At 36.5% G+C, this 21,618-nt stretch overlaps 1 protein-coding gene across 1 annotated transcript; it reads left to right on the top strand.

Annotated features, from left to right (window-relative positions):
- Positions 1–6,089: 6,089 nt before the first annotated feature.
- LOC117337598 (regulator of microtubule dynamics protein 1-like) lies at positions 6,090–20,398 on the top strand. The gene is made up of 9 exons (XM_033898645.1): positions 6,090–6,228; positions 11,303–11,393; positions 13,906–14,174; positions 14,503–14,592; positions 14,806–14,861; positions 16,778–16,865; positions 17,237–17,267; positions 17,546–17,685; positions 18,315–20,398. The coding sequence occupies exons 1-9, from the start codon at positions 6,100–6,102 to the stop codon at positions 18,393–18,395; spliced, it is 975 nt and encodes a 324-aa protein (XP_033754536.1). The 5' UTR covers positions 6,090–6,099; the 3' UTR covers positions 18,396–20,398.
- The last annotated feature ends 1,220 nt before the right edge of the window (positions 20,399–21,618 follow it).

Genomic DNA, 21,618 nt, shown 5'->3' with positions numbered 1-21,618 from the left:
TGTGAACCTCATTTAACTTACCTTTTAAATGGATAATAATGCAAAAATGAAGAAGGGGGTTATCTATTGACAGAGGTTTATTTTTTGATATATAAGATACTGAATTAGGATAATGTATTTCATTGAATTCAATGTGCAGAGGTGGATCCAAGGTGGGGGAGGGGGGGGGGGGGGGGGGGGATGTTTCAAGCACCCCATCTTTTAATCTTAGAGCATAATTTTACACTATAATTACCGGTATTATGTATGTTTATACATATATGTAAATTGTACATGCTAAAGGTTTCAAATTAGAAGTTTGCTAAATCAAAGTTTAACATCTTTGGCAAAGCTCTGGATCTGCCTCCACATGTATATTTTTTTCATATAGGCCTATGTATAATGTCATAATGGTATACAATGATTTTGTAGATACTATGTACATTCTATACATTGTATGTACATAAGAAGTGTGTTGTACTGTATACATACATTGAAGTTATTGTGTATGTTGTCTGTGTTCAGCAGAAATGTCTGAAGTTAATTATATTTCATTATTTTTAAAGACACTGATGTTGAATATGCCCATTATAAGTGCTGAGTTATAGAGAAATTAAATATTCCTTTTTGATGTTCATATTGATAGACTGAAATACACTGTACCAGGTATTTGTTTTGATGTTTCTGGAGATTAAATCCCAGTTACTGTTTTAAATTCCTGTGTTTGTTTTATATCCTTGTGAAACTTAATAAACACATTAGATTGTGTGCATATTGTACCATTACTAACAAGTAGAGGGAAATACAAGGGGCCAGACCAGGATTCAAACCTGGAACCTCCAAACCCTATAGCTATAACATTCAAACTACATACAAGACTTTTGGGATACAAAGCTTCTGTTGAAAGCATTGGCCCTGGACAACTCTCACAAGTCACAGAGGTCAAATGTGTTAAAATATACAAAAAAATACAGATCTATGAGGTATTTTGGATATCAATCAAACAGTATATCAAATCAATGATCACCAATTCTTCAACCAGCGTCAGCTGTCATCAGAAAACATCTTCAAATAACAAAACTACCTATTGGAGTTGCCTCCCTTCTATTGAGAATCGGCATCGCCATGCATTTTTTGTTTGTATCTGATTAAAATACACATGCAATTTAAACATCCTCGTCAGAATAGAGATGTACATTGTTCGTACATTAGATAAATTACTGGATTTGAATATATCTTAATAAGCTCCAGTACGTCTGATATCACAGGGGCTTGTCATGATATTCCAAATGAGGGTCCACATATATATATATAGTGTATGAGACAATTTTGTTCATCGAACACTCATTGGAAAGATCAAACACTGGCTTCTCTTAAAGGTGTCACTAAGATCTTCGGCCCGTAGAATGAAAAAAAAATTAAATACGTTCGTTTTGAAACTATAATAGAATCTACATATATATATATGGACCATCATTTGGAACGTCGACCATTATCATGCTACGAGCAACAGCGCGCCATTCGACAAAATTACGCGACAGTGTGGCATTGGCGGGGTAGTTTTGTCGCATTGGTGGGGTAGTTTTGTCGCATTGGCGGGGTAGTTTTGTCGCATTGGCGGGGTAGTTTTGTCGCATGGTGCGACAGCGACGTGGCATCTGCAATAATTGCTATGATTTAGGCGTCTCTTCTACGCTAATTAACCTAAGTGTGGTCCTTATGGACAGTATTGTTGACTGACACATAAATTTAACACCATTAACCTGATCCTAGAGGTCTCCATCTATGTCACATATATGTGTCGCGGTAGAATTGTTGTCTGTATTGTATCACAGAAAGACGTAACATATGTGGTCCAAGAGAAGGCCAAAATTATCACTTTGACACCCAACCTACGAAATCTGATGATATGGACAGTGGGCTAGATCAAAATACAAATGTATAATCAGATCAATTAAAACGGAAGTTTGATATGTTTTAACTGTTTCTGATATATTGTATGGGCATATAGAAATCATGCACATCAGTATGCGATCTACTTGCTATACTACCGAGTCTGGTCCATTACCTCTACGTCAGAAATTCCCTGCACGGGATTAAGAAATTACAACAGGTGTCCACTTTATTATCTTTATCTTGTCTTTGAGGCCGACAAAAACCTTTAGAGAAAATTTACATGTTAACGGGTTATTTCAAGTTGGAGCGACAATGCGCCACGAGATGACCGATAATGCACCACGCGAAGCTAGGGAGCAACATGCGCCATGAGCGACAATGCGTCATGCGACAAAATTACCCCGCCAATACGTCTTTTATATCGTAATCACGCGCTCATTTTGTCGCTTGGCGGTGCGGTCGCTTTTCGCTTGGAGGAGACACCAGGGCGTAGATGGATGGGTTATTAATGCGTAAGCACACTGGCGTGGTTGATTGATTGATTGATTGATTGAATTTATGGGGGTCTAGGGAGATACCACTGGGGTAAATGTTTTGAAATTTGGGCTTTAAATGGTGTCATTTGGTCGTATTTTGATAACCCTTGTCTATCATTATGCAAATAATTTACACAAAAAGTTTTATTTCATTGACAGCATGAGAAATCCAATTATACGTGTCTTGATTTGTCATTTACTGGTCAGCAGTAAGTCATCTGTAATGCCATGTACACAACGTACACGTATATTCATTTTCTTTCGCAACAGATAGTTCGTTGGAGAAATCACTTTTACTACTGTGTTAATATTTTTTTAGTCTTTAACGACATAATCCGGACACAAATTCAGAATAAATCTCGAATATTAACATTTCTTGACTTCAATACACATTCTTAAGAAAATGGTGTATAAGCCTGCTGAATGCGCCAGTACGACGTGGCCGAGAGCGGCCATGCACAATATTAGTTGGAGGATTGTGTGATATAAAGCGGCCATGCACAATAGTTGGAGGATTGTGTGATATAAAGCGGCCATGCGCAATAGTTGGAAGATTGTGTGATATAAAGCGGCCATGCACAATAGTTGGAAGATTGTGTGATATAAAGCGGCCATGCACACAATAGTTGGAAGATTGTGTGATATAAAGCGGCCATGCACAATAGTTGGAAGATTGTGTGATATAAAGCGGCCATGCACAATAGTTGGAGGATTGTGTGATATAAAGCGGCCATGCACACAATAGTTGGAAGATTGTGTGATATAAAGCGGCCATGCACAATAGTTGGAAGATTGTGTGATATAAAGCGGCCATGCACAATAGTTGGAAGATTGTGTGATATAAAGCGGCCATGCACACAATAGTTGGAAGATTGTGTGATATAAAGCGGCCATGCACAATAGTTGGAAGATTGTGTGATATAAAGCGGCCATGCACAATAGTTGGAGGATTGTGTGATATAAAGCGGCCATGCACACAATAGTTGGAAGATTGTGTGATATAAAGCGGCCATGCACAATAGTTGGAAGATTGTGTGATATAAAGCGGCCATGCACAATAGTTGGAAGATTGTGTGATATAAAGCGGCCATGCACAATAGTTGGAGGATTGTGTGATATAAAGCGGCCATGCACAATAGTTGGAGGATTGTGTGATATAAAGCGGCCATGCACAATATTTGGAAGATTGTGTGATATAAAGCGGCCATGCACAATGGTTGGAAGATTGTGTGATATAAAGCGGCCATGCACAATAGTTGGAAGATTGTGTGATATAAAGCGGCCATGCACAATGGTTGGAAGATTGTGTGATATAAAGCGGCCATGCACAATAGTTGGAAGATTGTGTGATATTTATGATATCATCTAAAGGACAGCCAAAAAAGAAACACAATTTTAGGGTATCTCCATGCTAATCTGATGTATTTTGTGCGGCAGAAACATATGGAACGCCCAATTAACATATATAATTAAAGATAGAGTTTAATCACATTGTCCTGAATAGTAGCCTTGTTACTATGGAACACAAAATTAACATATATTCAATTAATTGAACCTATCTTCAATTATTTGAAGATAGGTTCAATTAATTGAAGATAGGTTCAATTGAATTAAAGATAGGCTCAATTCAATAAGAGATAGGTTCAATTCAATTAGAGATACTTAGGTTCAATTCAATTGTACCTATCTTTAAATAATTAAAGATAGGTACAAATAATTGGACCTATCTCTAATTTAATTGAACCTATCTTCAATTGAATTGAGCCTATCTTTAATTCAATTGAACCTATCTTCAAATAATTGAAGATAGGTTCAATTAATTGAATATATGTTAATTTTGTGTTCCATAGTAACAAGGCTACTATTCAGGACAATCTGATTAAACTCTATCTTTAATTTCACTCTGATACTTGACTGGAGAGTATCCGTGTAGAATCAATGATCTGGTTTTAATTAGATTGCCGTTCCAGATGAACAGATTTCTTTTCAATTTTCGAATTAAAGTACCATTGTATACTATAAGGTTTGTGGAGTAGGTGTTCGTTTTCTTTTCTTCTTCTTCTAGTGTCTTCATATTATGCTGATTTTAAGTACGTCTTGTCAGGGATGTATGTTCAAGAACTCAGTATGAGCTGCAATTAGTAATAATATTGCCAATCAACAAATTATTTTTTATGAAGACATCCCCAGAGCGCGTGTTACATTAACACGTGGCGAATCTGTATAGCCTCATGAGCACGGCTGGGTGCAGGTGTTTCTGGATGACATCTAATCGGCTTTATGTGCATGTACGATTACCACTACCCACGTACACGACAAAATGACCTTGACCTTTCAATGACGAGCACGAGCTGGGGAAAGGAGTGATGTATCATCCGATAGCTGTTTATAGAGTTTGCGACAAGGTACCAGGTGCAGTAACAGATAGTACAAGGAAACGGAACGTCAGTGGGCCTATTAATCAAAAGAACATCTCTGTAACAGACAATGCTGAGTGGGATGGTCGGGTGGTACAGTGGTCGGGTGGTACAGTGATCGGGTGGTACAGTGGTCGGGTGGTACAGTGGTCGGGCGGTACAGTGGTCGGGTGGTACAGTGATCGGGAGGTACAGTGGTCGGGAGGTACAGTGGTCGGGCGGTACAGTGGTCGGCCGGTACAGTGGTCGGGTGGTACAGTGGTCGGGAGGTACAGTGGTCGGGAGGTACAGTGGTCGAGCGGTACAGTGGTCGGGCGGTACAGTGGTCGGGAGGTACAGTGGTCGAGCGGTACAGTGGTCGGGCGATACAGTGGTCGGGTGGTACAGTGGTCGGGCGGTACAGTGGTCGGGAGGTACAGTGGTCGGGTGGTACAGTGATCGGGTGGTACAGTGGTCGGGTGGTACAGTGGTCGGGAGGTACAGGGGTCGGGCGGTACAGTGGTCGGGCGCACTCGTCTCTCTCTTACTCTGGTTAACTCACACAGTAGCAAGCCCATTCCATGTACACCCTGTCCAACATTATGAGTTTGTATGCCTTGTTTTGCAAACAAATAAAACTGAATTTTCTAGATAGGGAAAACCATCATATTGAAGGTCCAATATAATTTGGAATGTGGATCGAGTAAAGGTACCCGTTATACTAGAAACATCCTTTTAAAACGGGGATCGGTAATCGTTTATCATCTTTTCCCAAATGACCAGAAATCTCAAAGAATGTCATGGACACGGTGGAGTGAAATGTATATCATGTGACTGAGGTCAAAGTTCAAGGTGAATCGTATTGTTTTTGACAATTTGACAAAAGAACCACTAGGGTGCTGTTTTAAATAATATCTTGTGACATAGCCTATATTATGCTATATGAAAATTATGGAAAATATCATTGTGAAATATGCTATTTATGATATGTGTCAACATGTCAAAGGTCAAGGTCACAGGTCCGAGTTCGTCGGCAGGCCATGTTTCTGTTTTCATGTAGTCTAATATTCTTTATTGGTGATTTTTTTAACTAACTTATATGAAAATGCCATAGAAGCCTTACAGACTGTGACACTATTTTTGGAATTGGTCTTCAATATTCTATCGTCGCTTATAATCGGATTAGCTTTGGCAGACTGAACAAGCATGCCGTTTCATAACTAGGCGGGTGCGCAGCTCACGGAACTCTCCGCGTTGAAGGTCAGTTCGCTCGATACACAGGAACAACAAACATGGCGGCGACCATGGAGAATCTTTACAGGATGCTTAAACTATTTAAATCATCACAGAAAATTGCGTCATGTTTACATCGTAACATCGCCAGAGTGAAGCTGTTTAGGAACCAGTGGTCTACAATTCAGGTCTGTTAAAAACGATAAGCTTTCAATGATAATCTTTATATTTACTTTTATCATAACCGTAATCGCAATGACATCGGGTGCACTGTACGTAGACATATCAGCTGACGCTAGGTTATGTTGCAAGGGTGACCAACAATACGACACATTTAAAAATCGGGCTTGTGCTGTGCTCCTTCTAACTTGAAACATTGGGACTGTAATACATCATAACAAGTTCAGACCACATCAATTTGCCGTTGGTCGTAATTAATTGGTCATAACCAAGGGCCTGTTCGTTTACATGCGGACAAACCGGTTCGTCGGTTTTAAATGTAATATTGCAAATGTTAATACGACCTTTGAAAGTCTTTGTCAAGGCTCGTTTGAAAACAATATAAAATGACCAGGTTCGTCTTATTTCATAAACGAACAACACCTGTCCAACCGTTTGGACCACAAAAACGAAAACGGCCCAAATCACGATTTCATCATTAACAGCTACAGGGTTCATTCTAAAAATAGATCCACACATGAATTGTGCATCATGTTCATACTATTTGAAAGTGTGGAATTCTCTTTCACCTTGGTATTGCTAAGGTGAAACTATCTAATATTGTAACACCACCTGTCTAGTCGTGAACAGCTATATACATGTAGCTATTAAATAGTGTACCCAGGTTCGGTACTCTGGGTTCCGTACCAGTATATAGATAACGAAAGGCAGATAAACATTTAAAGACATATATTTATTATACCCCATGAATATTTGATGAGTTTACACGTTACAAATAAAGAAACAACAACGCTAACCTATCAATAAGTAAACCTAACCAAACTGTCCTAAACAGTAGCTACTATATGTGAAACATACAAAAATTGTATATGGCTTCGCCTACTGCAGAACAGCATGTATGTGTAACAAACCACCCATCCCCGGTTCCACAGAATATAACCTAACTATAAAGTAGCCTACAGTATATAAGTCCTACATGAGAGTAGAGAAAGCTAGAGAAGTGAGCTGACCTGCACCTCAACGCATCCGTCTGGATAACGAACTACACGTGCACCCTCTATTTATACCTAAAGCTAACAATACAAAGTATCAACCAATGAGCGATATCGTTACATAATGCTTACGGAATAATATAAAAGCGGAAGTAAGTAGACTTCCGGTATATTACTAAAGACGCTAACTGAGAACACGAGGTATGTTATAACTGAACAGACTAACACTTTCCATTCCTGTTACAATATCATGACATGACACCTTTAGTTAATTTAGAGAGTATTTTTTATTGCTCCTTCCTAAAGGGAGTAATGTAATGTGGCAGGTTTTAATTATAAATCAATAGTGTACTTATATGATAAGGTCACCTAAAAGTCGTCTTCTAAATTCACGCTAGCAGGGAGAATTTCACTTTTAAGAGCTCAATTGGCAGAGTGTTTGACCAGTTTGCCAGTGGTTGTGGGTTCAATCCCTGATGGAGGTACACTACTCGCTTTAATTTGTTGTTGCCTTAATTCCGTTGGCCACTCTCAGTGCAATTAGAGACTTTGTTGGAGATAGGATATGGCTTGATGTTGTGCTTGGGTTCCAACACTATGAAAGGCCGTTCATGTCAAAAACGAGATACATTTAAGGCCATCATTAAAAAATTGTTTGTTTGTGGTTACCCGACCCACATTTTTTTCACTGGGTAGGTAGGTAGGTATTTTTTTTTTTTTTTTTTTTAATACATGTCTGATCTTATATGTTTATATATATGAATTCAGTTTAATAAGAAAAAGAACTTTCAAACTGGTTAATCATCCAACAACATAACAACTCTCATTTGTTTGAAAAGAAATAAAAAAGCACAATTTGAAATCGGTTAAAACAGCACACCCAATGAACATTTTATGTTTTCAATGTTACATATTTTTGTATACCACTTCCCCCATGACTGAATTAATATTTTGATATTTTACAAAATTAATTTTTTTTTTCAAATGTGTATAACTTAAAAAATATGGGAATAAAACTTGTATAAAAAATGTTTGTTGTTATCTCTAGTTTGAATATATGTTGTCAATTGTGTCTTCAGCATTTTAATCAACAGGTGCAAATGATGGTAAAAAACAAATATTTGCAATTTAAAAGCAAGAAAGATGATTTTGTTACTAGATTTGTCAACTATTATGAGTGGCATATTGATACTGGATAAAATATATTTCGATGAAGAAATCAGTGTCTCAAAATTTTTAATTCGATAGAGATGTATTTGACCTCACCTGTGTAACTTTTTTATGAGTGAAACAGACATCGTTTCTCCGTCTGCCAGGAATGGCTGTGCAGACTAGAGATCAAAGAGACATCAGAAGCTGTGTACCGATATAAATTGATTGATCTCATCAAAGCCAAACTTTTAGAAATATTTTATATTAATGATATCTACTTTTCAACACCTAAAACACTTTTATTTGAAGATTGCATCAAGCGGTTCTATCTTCACAGCCGAAGAAAATTTTTATACCGCCATTGATCCGCTCCGTGTCGATATCTATCTTGAGATGGATTAAATGTAACTATATATCTGCCAGGCAAATAACCTCTGCTAAATAAACTTTGTCTTCCCTAATTCTGTCTAACAACAAAATCATTGTATTCATCAAAGTCTGTCTCGCTGCCGAACACGTTTTGAAAGAATGTTTACATCGTCCGCCATGATTGATCGATGCTTCACTCTCGCCGAGGAAACCCTCATTATTATTGAAAAATGACATCAGTAACTTTCCCAAACTAACCAATCGCTGTTGGAATTATATTTTGATATCACAGGGAATCACCATAATACGTTTTCTGATTGGTTGGTTAAGCTAGCTATATTTATTTGAAACACTCATCGTTGTCTCAAATGGTTAAGACCCGAGAGAATCCGCAAGTATTGAATATGAAGGTAACTCCCGAGAGCATTCAAAGTATTTTGTATGCTGTCGGTGCGTTCGTTACAAGGCACATTCATATTGGTGTTACCGCTGGGGGAAGCAGCAGGTAAAAAAAAAAAAAAATAGCAAAGGTCCAAAAAATTGTTTGAGTCGCGGCTATTTTAGTGAGTCGGTCGGGTAACCACAAACAAACAATTTTTTAATGATGGCCTAACGCCCCGCACGCGTTCAACACATTTAACGTGTTAAACATAACATTTAACGTGATAAAACTAGTTTTAACGCGTTAAGACCTAACACATTACCATTTAACGTGTTAAAACTTAACATGTTAAATTTTTACATTTAACGCGTTAAATGCAGTTATCAGTTAACGCGTTAAAGACAGTTTTATCACGTTCATAATTATTTTAACATGTTAAATCTTAACGCGTTAAACTTTATCAGATTAACCAATCAGTTGCACCCTTGCATATCAGCATTCGGGTGAAAGTTCTTCATGGAAGCGGGAAAATATGGAGGCTTCGAGGAGAGAGGTTCGGGCAGTGGTTCAAGAATGCCTTGGGGCTGTGCCAAGACAATTCCTCAGTCCCGTCGGCGATATTGTCAGTGGGCATGTATAAACTATTTGACAATGGTTATTTGTCCAAAAAATGAAGAGTCAACGTATGACTACTACGTGTGAATCCCGATGTCGGCGTTTGGTTTGTTTGGTCTGCAGATGGGTTTTTTTATTATTATTTCAAACAGTTTAATGACAGAATATTACAGTACGCGTTGACAGAACATCAACACATTAAAGAGGACGTTGATATTTCTGAAAACAGATTTAAACAGAGACCGTATCAAAATAATCAATTTATGCAATGAACCAACACATTTTTCCTCTTTCACTGTGCTTCATTCTTTAGGTCATTTGTGTAGGTCTGTAAGATACATTGTTGTACACTGGTACATTCTGATGATGTCACATTGTTTACAGACGTTCCGAGTTGTGTCATTTTGTTCAGCGATTTGGTAGTTTTGTCATCTTTGAGATTATACAGAACATCATACATTATACCGTGTTATAAATGCAGTTTACAGATAACAAGATGTTCGTCTATGGTGGTCAGCTGCCATATGATCCATCATGTATGAAAATAATCATGGATTATGGGGCTAAGAACTGGGACCAATACACCAAACCAGATGGCACCTTCGTATATTGAAAAATCGTATAAAGTTAGTAAAATTTATCAATATAAACTCTATAATAAAATGGAGAGAAAAAAGTGTCACCTTTGTACAAGGGTGTCTCTTGTGTCAGCATTACACCCCATGCCAACACGATAACAATATCTGACGGTAGAGTCAATGCATTCTCTCAAGAAAGCTGGCTCTGGCAGCCATACTGTTAGTCCTTCAACTACTTTTACATTTGTATATATATTATATGCAACAAGGAATTCGATTCGTCTGCTATTTTAGTCATTTTAACGCGTTAAAACAAAAGCTACGACTTTTAACGTGTTAAACAAACGAAGCTGTTTATCACGTTAAATGCTAGCTAAGTAACAAATTTAACGAGTTAAAATTCCAAGAAAACATTTAACGCATTAAATGGTAACACGTTAGTCCGTTAAATGGTAACGCGTTAAAGCTTTACACGTTAAGTCTTAACGTGTTAAAACTAGTTTTAATGTGTTAAATGTTATGTTTAACGCGTTAAATGTGTTTAACGCATTAAATGCTTAAGCGTTAAATGTATCTCGTTTTTTGACATGAACGGCCTTTCATACAACACATTTGAAAATGGGGCAGAAGTGTGGTAGTTGTAAATAGTGTATTTAGTTATATGGTTGTCTTTAGTTTCACTTGAAGGGTTTCAATTTTTAATCAGGTAGAGCAACAAACAGCTTGGTAACATGAGGGTTGCAGGTTTGATTCGTTGTGGAGACACACTACTCGCTTTCCAGTTACAGTTCTATAGACAGTGATATGTTGCATTGGTCTGTCAGTGGGCAAAAATGCAATATTATTTGCCATAAGGTCAGACACGTTAGATATTTTAGAGCAATTATTGTTGCTAACTTTTAGATTGTAAATGGAAGCTAGATCAATCCTCCTTTGGATCCCTCAATGTAGTGATGTGCTATGAGTAATCCTCTGTTTCTTAAATACATTTCAGAAATATTCCATCTTAAAGTTGTCGTCAAAGCCATCAGCCTTAACCTCCATAACAACAGTGTGTGCTGTAAGCTGGTTTACCAAGAAGGACGGTAGGAAAACAAAGATATACTTAAGACTGTATCATTAATAAAATCTCTGATTTATTTAAAAATTATTCAGTTGAAATTTGATGTACAGTACTAGTGCTTTAATTTGAGCTCACTAAAATATCTACTAGTGATGGGAATTGGTTTCACTTTCAGAATCAATAATCGTAAACTCAAAATTGATCTATTATCAATTATAATCAGTGTTCTAAGCACAGAATTGCCCATTTGTAGAAAAATTGTTTACATCTCAAGTACATTAATTACATGTCTTAGCCTTTGTTGTCAATATTTTAATAATGAACACCAAGCATTTAATGGTTGTTAATATATTTAAATCTCCTTAATCGCTTGTAAACGGCCAATGCATATATCAGTAAATATGAAATATACTAACTATTTCTTGGTTCAGTAACATTACAGAAATTGCATAGCTAAAGATTTACAAGCTTTTCCAGAAATTTGCGACTAATATTTCCTTTTCAAAATTGTCATTGATGATCGATTAATTTTTTTTTCTTAACTAATTTTTCTATTATTTTCGATCATCAGCCCTTTACTAATATCAACACTTCCAGAGTATATGTCATATAATATACAATACTATTAGTATTATTAGCGTTATTGTCCTTGGGGTTTGTTAAAATAAATAACATGACCAGATCAAATTAGCAGTGATATTAAGTTGTTTACCATTGGTTTTAAATAGAACTAGATCATTGAAAATAATCCTCGTATGACAGAGTCATGTGAAGCATATCTTATATGGTCTAATCATACTGTTCATTCTGGAAAGCAGATATTTCTAGTGGTTTTCTTTAAATACATATATATAATTAATTTTTCTTTGTTTTCATGGTAAATACTCAAATGTGATTGGTCAACAAAATTCTTTTCATTCTTCTATGAAAGAAATTCTGAGAATGGCGCGAAAAATGTGACATCACAATACGACAATTGACGTTGCGTATTGATCTGAGAAAAAGAATCCCATTTAAAACCAGTAAAATTGTACATAAAACATGTTTTAAATTAGAAAATCATTTTCAAAAATTAATTATAAGCGTTGATGTCAATTTTTTTTTAGTTTCATCGGGGTATGAAACAAATTTTGTTTGCAAACTTCTGTAAGAATCCGCTATGCGGATTCATACAGTTTGCAAACAAAATTTGTTTCATACCCCGATGAAACTAAAAAAAAATGACATCAATGCTTAAATGATCTAAGGGAATAATCTTCTACTATCCAATTTCAGAGTTAATTCCCTTTGTTCAATTTTCTCAAAAACACAAAAATAACTTATAAAATCTTTGTAGATACAGCATTGTCAGATAATACTTGTCATACACTACATTTATATGAGTATATATGCTCACAGGTTTCAAAGTACATTGTATATGGGTTAAACATGAAGAGAATTAATTTAACATTAAGACTACTTACCATCTGTAGAAATATAATCATGCTGTACCATGAGGACATGATATAGATATCTACAACGTTAACCCTTGGACTGATATTCTTGATTGTCTAACTCTTGGCACAGCCTTGGGTTAGACAACCAAGAATATAACCTCTAGAGATTTCTCTGTCGCACAGTGAAGGCAGTGGAAGATTCTATTAATTTTTCAAAATGTCCCAACCCGACTAGCAGTATTTTTATGTGTGTTTGATAAGTAATGGTGGGCCTATGATAGAAAATAATAGAAAATTAGTTGAAAAAAGATAAAACCAATCATTGATGGCGATTTTGAAAAAGCAATTAATCGGAAATTGTAAATATTCAGTTTAGTATATTTTTGTAATGTTACCAAACTTTAACAGAAGTAGTTGATCTTATATTTTACTGATGTATTCATGGGTTATTTACAAGAGATTAAGGAGATTTAAATATTTTAACAACTCTTAAATGATTTGTTTGTGTTCAGTATTAAAGGTATTCATAACAAAGACTAAGACGTGTAATAAATGTACTTGAGATGTACGAATGTACATACATTTTCTACAAAAGGACAATTCTGTGCTAGATTTAGAAAACTGATTATAATTGATAATCAATCGATTTCGAGTTTCCAATTATCGATTCTGAAAGTGAAAACGATTCCTATCACTAATTATAATGATATGTGTAATCTGTGCCTTATAGTCGTCATGATATCATCAGGACTAACTAACATGCATTCTTTTGGAATAGGATTAGAGAATGCACCAATTGGCTAATTTTGATATTGATGGCACAGGGGTTCCAGTAGACCCTTGACAGTATATTTTCATCTCCTCAAAATCATATTTGATTCTTATGATCAAAGGACCATGTCTATTTGACATTATGTTATTATGACTGCATGATCAGATTTCTGAGAAATGGTGATTTGACTTCTCAAATTGCTAAAAATCAAGGATCATATGTATGGCCTGTCTACATTCATACGTCTTTAATTCATATGACCTTACTTGGTATATTTACCTGAATAATTATGTGTTAAAATTTTGATTCTTATCTTTTTTCAACAGGAGCTGAATCTGATGTAGTAAAAGAACCATCAGTAATGGAGAAGGCAGATGAACTGTACAGTGTCAATGAAACAATAGCTTTGTATAATTTACTAAAAAACAACGTAGACGAGACAGATGATGAGATTCTGTGGCGTTTTGCCAGAGCATGCTGTGATATGAGCAAAATGACAAAGAATATAATCAGAAAGAAGGAATACATGTATGAAGGATTTGAGGTCGTTAAGAAAGCACTAAAGCTCAATGATAATAACTTTGCCTGCCATAAGGTATGTACTAAAGAAAGTTCTTATTTCTCATTTTTTGTGAAAAAAAAGGAAAAAAAGGAAATTAATGAAAAAGAATTAGAAAAAAAAAATGAAAAAAAAATGGAATTATATTTTGAATGTATTTTTTTTTAAATTGATAAAAAAATATTGAATTTATGGTTCAAATGTACATTTAATGATTATAATGAATAATAATATTTATTTTGGTGGTTGTGTGAAAATTGGACAGTTGCAGCCAAATAAAATTGATTCATTAATTATTATTGACTTTGAATTGGATTTAATTTGTATAATGATTAATTTCATTTTTTATGATATTTACATATAGTGGTTTGCAATCCTGCTAGACAAAACAGCAGAATTTGAAGGGACAAAGAAAAGAATAGAAAATGCATATTTGGTGAAAGAGCATTTTGTGGTAAGTATTTGTTAATTTGCTAAACAGTTATGTTACACATGTAGGCCTTAAGGTCATGGAAGTTGTTAAACTTTAGTCTAAATTTGCATGTTGTTAAATTTTTGAGGTTCTTGAATCTTGCTTCAGTCAGTACAGTATGCTACAAGTGCAAACTTTTGTTTAGTGAAATTATAAAGAGATAATTTGTAAAATAGGTCAATATGATTTTTTCAGAGAGCTGTGGAGTTGAATCCGAAGGACGCCACTTCTATGTATTCCATAGGCCACTGGTAAGACATCTGTCTGTTTTGTTCCATCTATTTAGTATGTGTATCATTCAGTTTCACTGCGGTGACCACAGCCTCCTATTGTTCTAGGTTTTATTCACTCTGACACAATCATGTGTGTAATATCATACATAAGTCACCTACATTCAGTAAATAGGAGACAGTACGTGGCATGTGATGATTACAGTAGTACAAAAAATACAGCATTTTCTGTATAATACTTATAATGATAATCGACTATTTATTACTGTAGTTACAAATGAACATAAAAGAATTAAATAAGGAGCACACCTGGTACAGAAATTACCTTAGTATTTTGTCAAGCTTTTCTAGAGATCTACATACTTTTGTGAACATGATTTCATTAGATATGTCAAACAATCCTTACAATTTCAGTAAATTTAATTGAATCACTTTCACATTAAGGTAAATAATGAAATCCATCTATAATGTCAGAGTTACATAATGTACAGGCCAGGCTATATCTTGTTGAGGAATGTCACATAGCTGTTTAATAAGTAAAATGATATATCTGTATATAGTTCTCTCTTAGAATTTAAACTGAATCACTTTCTTATTAAAATAAATAATGAAATTCATCTCCAATATCGGAGATGCATAATGAACAGGTTCTCTCTTGATGAGGAATGTCACATAGCTGTTTAATTCTATCCTTTTTGTTATATCCAAGAATCCATGTGTCAGGTTATATTGTCTCTAATTTTGACAGAATGAGAATTGAATGTGACTTTCGTGACTAGTGGCCAGGCTGTAGTATATCCTCTCGCGACTAGTGGCCAGGCTGTAGTATATCCTCTCGCGACTAGTGGCCAGGCTGTAGTATATCCTGTCGTGACTAGTGGCCAGGCTGTAGTATATCCTGTCGTGACTTGTGGACAGGCTGTAGTATATCCTGTTGTGACTAGTGGCCAGACTGTAGTATATCCTGTCATGACTAGTGGCCAGGCTGTAGTATATCCTGTCGTGACTAGTGGCCAGGCTGTAGTATATCCTCTTGTGACTAGTGGCCAGGCTGTAGTATATCCTGTCGTGACTAGTGGCCAGACTGTAGTATATCCTGTCGTGACTTGTGGCCAGACTGTAGTATATCCTGTCGTGACTTGTGGCCAGGCTGTAGTATATCCTGTCGTGACTTGTGGCCAGGCTGTAGTATATCCTGTTGTGACTAGTGGCCAGGCTGTAGTATATCCTGTCGTGACTAGTGGCCAGGCTGTAGTATATCCTGTCGTGACTTGTGGACAGACTGTAGTATATCCTGTCGTGACTAGTGGCCAGGCTGTAGTATATCCTGTCATGACTAGTGGCCAGGCTGTAGTATATCCTCTCGTGACTAGTGGCCAGGCTGTAGTATATCCTGTCGTGACTAGTGGCCAGGTTGTAGTATATCCTGTCATGACTAGTGGCCAGGCTGTAGTATATCCTGTCGTGACTTGTGGCCAGGCTGTAGTATATCCTGTCGTGACTAGTGGCCAGGCTGTAGTATATCCTTTGTGACTAGTGGCCAGGCTGTAGTATATCCTGTCGTGACTAGTGGCCAGACTGTAGTATATCCTGTCGTGACTTGTGGCCAGGCTGTAGTATATCCTGTCGTGACTTGTGGCCAGGCTGTAGTATATCCTCTTGTGACTAGTGGCCAGGCTGTAGTATATCCTGTCGTGACTAGTGGCCAGACTGTAGTATATCCTGTCATGACTAGTGGCCAGGCTGTAGTATATCCTGTCGTGACTAGTGGCCAGGCTGTAGTATATACTGTCGTGACTAGTGGCCAGGCTGTAGTATATCCTGTCATGACTAGTGGCCAGGCTGTAGTATATCCTGTCATGACTAGTGGCCAGGCCGTATAAATCCTACTAAAGAGACCAACAAACCCTGTAGGATAGTTGATCTTTTTTTTCCAGGTGTTACTTGTTTGCTGACATGTCATGGTACACCAAGAAGATAGCCAGTGCCATATTTTCAACACCACCCTCCTCTACCTATGAAGAGGTAAGCCTTCAATGTAACCTTAATTTGAAGAAAACTGGATAAAGTCCTCCTGCTTTGTTTAAATGTCATAGCTAGACTTTTCGATAAAGAGGAGATATGCTTGCTTGAATACATGGAATAGACATCTTGATATTGATGAGATATGCCTGCTAAACTACATTGCATAGACATTGCAATAAAGATAAAATAAGTCTGTTTGGATGCATAACGTACATTTAGTTAAAGTAGTATTATATAATTAATATTTGATTTTTTTTTCAGTATCAGAGTTCAAACTTAATTAGGATACACATACTTGCAATGCTTGTGCACATGAAAGATATTTTTTCTGGTTTAAATTGAGTTCATTCACTGAAATCTTCATTTCACAGGCATTGAAGTACTTGGAGATGGCAGAAAAAGGTAAAAAGAGAATTTAAAAAATCATTTAAAAAACAGATAAAAGCTTTGTACCTTAAGTTCACATTTGATACATTTTTAAAATAAACTTCTAATGATATCTCTGGAAGTACTTGATAGATCTTTTTATAGATTTAAAAGAGGTTGCAATTTGTTTTTGAAGTTGATGGCTCAAAATTGTTGTCACTATGGATCCTTGAAGTTGTCATTGATAGCTTGGATTTGTTATATTTATGAATCGGTTATGATTTGTTTTTGATGGTCATTTGTTTACTCCTCAGCTGACCCAGATTTTTACCTCTGGAATCATGTATACCTGGGCAAAACATACCTCCACCTTGGTGAAGTAGAAAAAGCAAAGTGGTACCTCACCAGGGCCAGGGAGTTCAAACGGCAAAACATTTCACTGGACGAACATGAGGTAATTAATAACATAGTAGGAAGTGACTTTGAGTCAAAAAGTAGAGAGGAGGGTGGTTGATTGGCTGGTTCAAGTGACTTTGAGTCAGGAAAAAGGGAGGAGGGAGTTGATTGGCTGGTTCAAGTGACTTTAATTTGAGTCAGGAAAAAGGGAGGAGGGAGTTGATTGGCTGGTTCAAGTGACTTTGAGTCAGGAAAAAGGGAGGAGGGAGTTGATTGGCTGGTTACAGTGACTTTGAGTCATAAAGAGGGAGGTTGGAGTTGATTGGCTGGTTGAGGGGACCTTGAAGCAGGAAAAGGGAGGAGGGTAGTTGATTGGCTGGTTGAGGGGACCTTGAGGCAGGAAAAGGGAGTAGGGTGGTTGATTGGCTGGTTGAGGTGACTTGAGTCAGGAAAATGGGAGGAGGGTGGTTAAATGTTCTCCTGTGCCTATCATCGTTAACCTATAAGATATGATGTGAATTTTAATAATTATTGCAGGGTATACAATAGCAGTTCTTAATATTTCTGCTGAACTGTAATAGACACTTCTTTTTTAATTATGGGTTTATTAGCAGACATGGGTTAATTGCTGGATCATGAAAGCATGTCATTGAATGCATGGATATTAAAACAACAAGTTTGTTTTAGGCTCAAATGGAGGCATTTAGAACGTTGCTGAATCACAAACTGATTGATCCAAAACAGCAGAAAAAAGAAGAGGCAACATGAAACAAAGGGGAGTAATTCAGGACATATTTCACATTGAAGACAACTAAACTGTATTTAAAAAGACAATTTAGAATTACCAAACTTCATTGCTCTTGAAAAATGAAATTGTGCAGAAAACTATTTTGATGAAAACTGAAAGAGCCGAAAAGGAAGGAATATGCAGGATTGTTGTAAAACAGTGATCATGATATGACCAATTATGTAGATACCAGATACACTGAATATTGTGGGTTAATGAGGGGCAAGTACAAATATTGTGTCTTAGTACAGTGAGAGTATGGATACTGTTGTACAGTGTGTTGGTACACGTATCGGTACATCGAGTCTAGAAACTCTTAGAAATTGTGTTGGTATATGTATCGGTACATCGAGTGTGGATACTGTTAATGTGTTGGTACATGTATCGGTACATTGAGTTGGTATATGTTGAACAGTGTGTTGGTATATGTATCGGTACATTGAGTGTGGAAACTCTTAGAAAGTGTGTTGGTATATGTATTGGTACATCGAGTGTGAATACTCTCAGACATTGAGTTGGTATATGTTAAACAGTGTGTTGGTACATGTATCAGTACATCGAGTGTGGATACTGTTGAACAGTGTGTAGGTACATGTATCGGTACATCGAGTGTGAATACTGTTGAACAGTGTGTTGGTACATGTATCAGTACATTGAGTGTGAATACTGTTGAACAGTGTGTAGGTACATGTATCAGTACATTGAGTGTGGATACTGTTGAACAGTATGTTGGTACATGTATTGGTACATCGGGTATGGCTACTGTTAATGTGTTGGTACATGTATCGCTACATCAGGTATGGCTACTGTTAATGTGTTGGTACATGTATCGCTACATCGGGTATGGCTACTGTTAATGTGTTGGTACATGTATCGCTACATCAGGTATGGCTACTGTTAATGTGTTGGTACATGTATCGCTACATCAGGTATGGCTACTGTTAATGTGTTGGTACATGTATCGCTACATCGGGTATGGCTACTGTTAATGTGTTGGTACATGTATCGCTACATCGGGTATGTATACTGTTAATGTGTTGGTACATGTATCGCTACATCGGGTATGGCTACTGTTAATGTGTTGGTACATGTATCGCTACATCGCGTATGGCTACTGTTAATGTGTTGGTACATGTATCGCTACATCAGGTATGGATACTGTTAATGTGTTGGTACATGTATCGCTACATCGGGTATGTATACTGTTAATGTGTTGGTACATGTATCGCTACATCAGGTATGTATACTGTTAATGTGTTGGTACATGTATCGCTACATCGCGTATGGCTACTGTTAATGTGTTGGTACATGTATCGGTACATCAGGTATGGATACTGTTAATGTGTTGGTACATGTATTGCTACATCAGGTATGGATACTGTTAATGTGTTGGTACATGTATCGCTACATCGCGTATGGCTACTGTTAATGTGTTGGTACATGTATCGCTACATCAGGTATGGATACTGTTAATGTGTTGGTACATGTATCGCTACATCGCGTATGGCTACTGTTAATGTGTTGGTACATGTATCGGTACATCAAGTTTGGATACTGTTAATGTGTTGGTACATGTATCGCTACATCGGGTATGGATACTGTTAATGTGTTGGTACATGTATCGGTACATCAAGTTTGGATACTGTTAATGTGTTGGTACATGTATCGCTACATCGGGTTGGATACTCTTTAACAGTGTGTTGGTACATGTGTAGATAACGGTTGTGTTAGGAACGCTGAACAGTTGGTGGATTTCTTGTGTAAATGTTGAAGACCACATGATTTACGTGTTGTTGTGGGAGTTGCATAATGAATACAAAATGTATGGAATTAAAAAAAGTTTTTCTCCCATTAAATGGAGATCATATTGTATGTATTCTTCTTTTCTTCATCGATGAAGAGATGTGTAAAGTGACTGATTGTTGTGAATATAGATATTTAATGATTTTATGGAGATTAAATAGTATCTACATATATTTTAAGAGTTCATATTTGTTGTTTTCTTTATAAATATCAAATTTCCATAGAGATGTACTGACCAGTAATAGACACCCCTATACACAACATCTGATCAGGACAGAAGCTAAGATTGGTATTGACATATTTGCTACATAAGATATATGCATGTATTAAATTATAAGTAATGTTCATTGCCGTCTGTTAGCTAGGTTAAAATTCAAGTGTTGTTTCAATACTAAAGAGGATACAGCTTAGGTATTTGACATATATGTGTTCCTTGTAACAAAACCTTTCTATTGTACGGTACAACATTTGTGGACCTGCTGACCTTGACCATGTCCTTTGACCTACATGTACTTTAAACAAACTTTTTCCTTGCCCACAGTAAGTTAACTGTACAAGATAAGGCTTTCATATTTGATGTTTTTCTTGTGACAAAACCTTTCAATTAGTACTACATTTGCAGACCTGCTGAATTTGACTGTGGCCTTAAAATTACAATAACTGCTTGGTTTGATAATTCTCCCTTTTAACATTTTCAGATTCTAATATAAATGTTGATACGCTTGATTATCCATAGCCAAGATGTCCTGTTCAATAACAGCTCTTGTGGATATACATAATGTAGTTGTCTCTTTCGAAGTACCGTAAAAACCAGTGTAATTTGCGCAGGTTCTTTTTGGGGCTGAAAATGCTGAAAAAAACTTCTATCTGTATATTTTGCGCATGAAATTGTTTTGACCAAAAACGATGTCCAGGAGGTCCCGAAAACGATGTATGAAAATGACATTAACACAGATTAGTACAAAACTTTGCTTAAAATATCATTGTACTAAATACTTGATGATTAAAATAATCTGACTATTTTATATTTGTAATGAGGAAATAGCAAAATTGTGTCTTGTTTATTTTCGTTAAATCGACCTTAAGAGGAAAAGCTACATACGGTAACCACTGTGCACACGGTATGAACATTTATCAGCTCAAACTTGCACACACTTTCAAAGAAAAGTAAAATATATAAGAGGATATACTACAGCCTGGCCACTAGTCATGACAGGATATACTACAGTCTGGCCACTAGTCATGACAGGATATACTACAGTCTGGCCACTAGTCACAAGAGGATATACTACAACCTGGCCACAAGTCACGACAGGATATACTACAGCCTGGCTACTAGTCACGACAGGATGTACTACAGTCTGGCCACTAGTCACGAGAGGATATACAACAGCCTGGCTA

This window comes from Pecten maximus, chromosome 11, assembly GCF_902652985.1.
Source record: "Pecten maximus chromosome 11, xPecMax1.1, whole genome shotgun sequence".
Classification (NCBI taxonomy): Eukaryota; Metazoa; Mollusca; class Bivalvia; order Pectinida; family Pectinidae; genus Pecten; species Pecten maximus.
This window is presented reverse-complemented; position numbering and strand designations above follow the sequence as displayed.

Excerpts from the sequence above, each read along its gene's own strand:
- LOC117337598 (XM_033898645.1), top strand. The coding sequence starts at position 6,100 with ATGGCGGCGACCATGGAGAATCTTTACAGGATGCTTAAACTATTTAAA. Across the intron at positions 14,862-16,777 it reads ATGTATTCCATAGGCCACTG|GTGTTACTTGTTTGCTGACA; the intron begins GTAAGACATCTG and ends TTTTTTTTCCAG. Across the intron at positions 17,268-17,545 it reads CTTGGAGATGGCAGAAAAAG|CTGACCCAGATTTTTACCTC; the intron begins GTAAAAAGAGAA and ends TTTACTCCTCAG.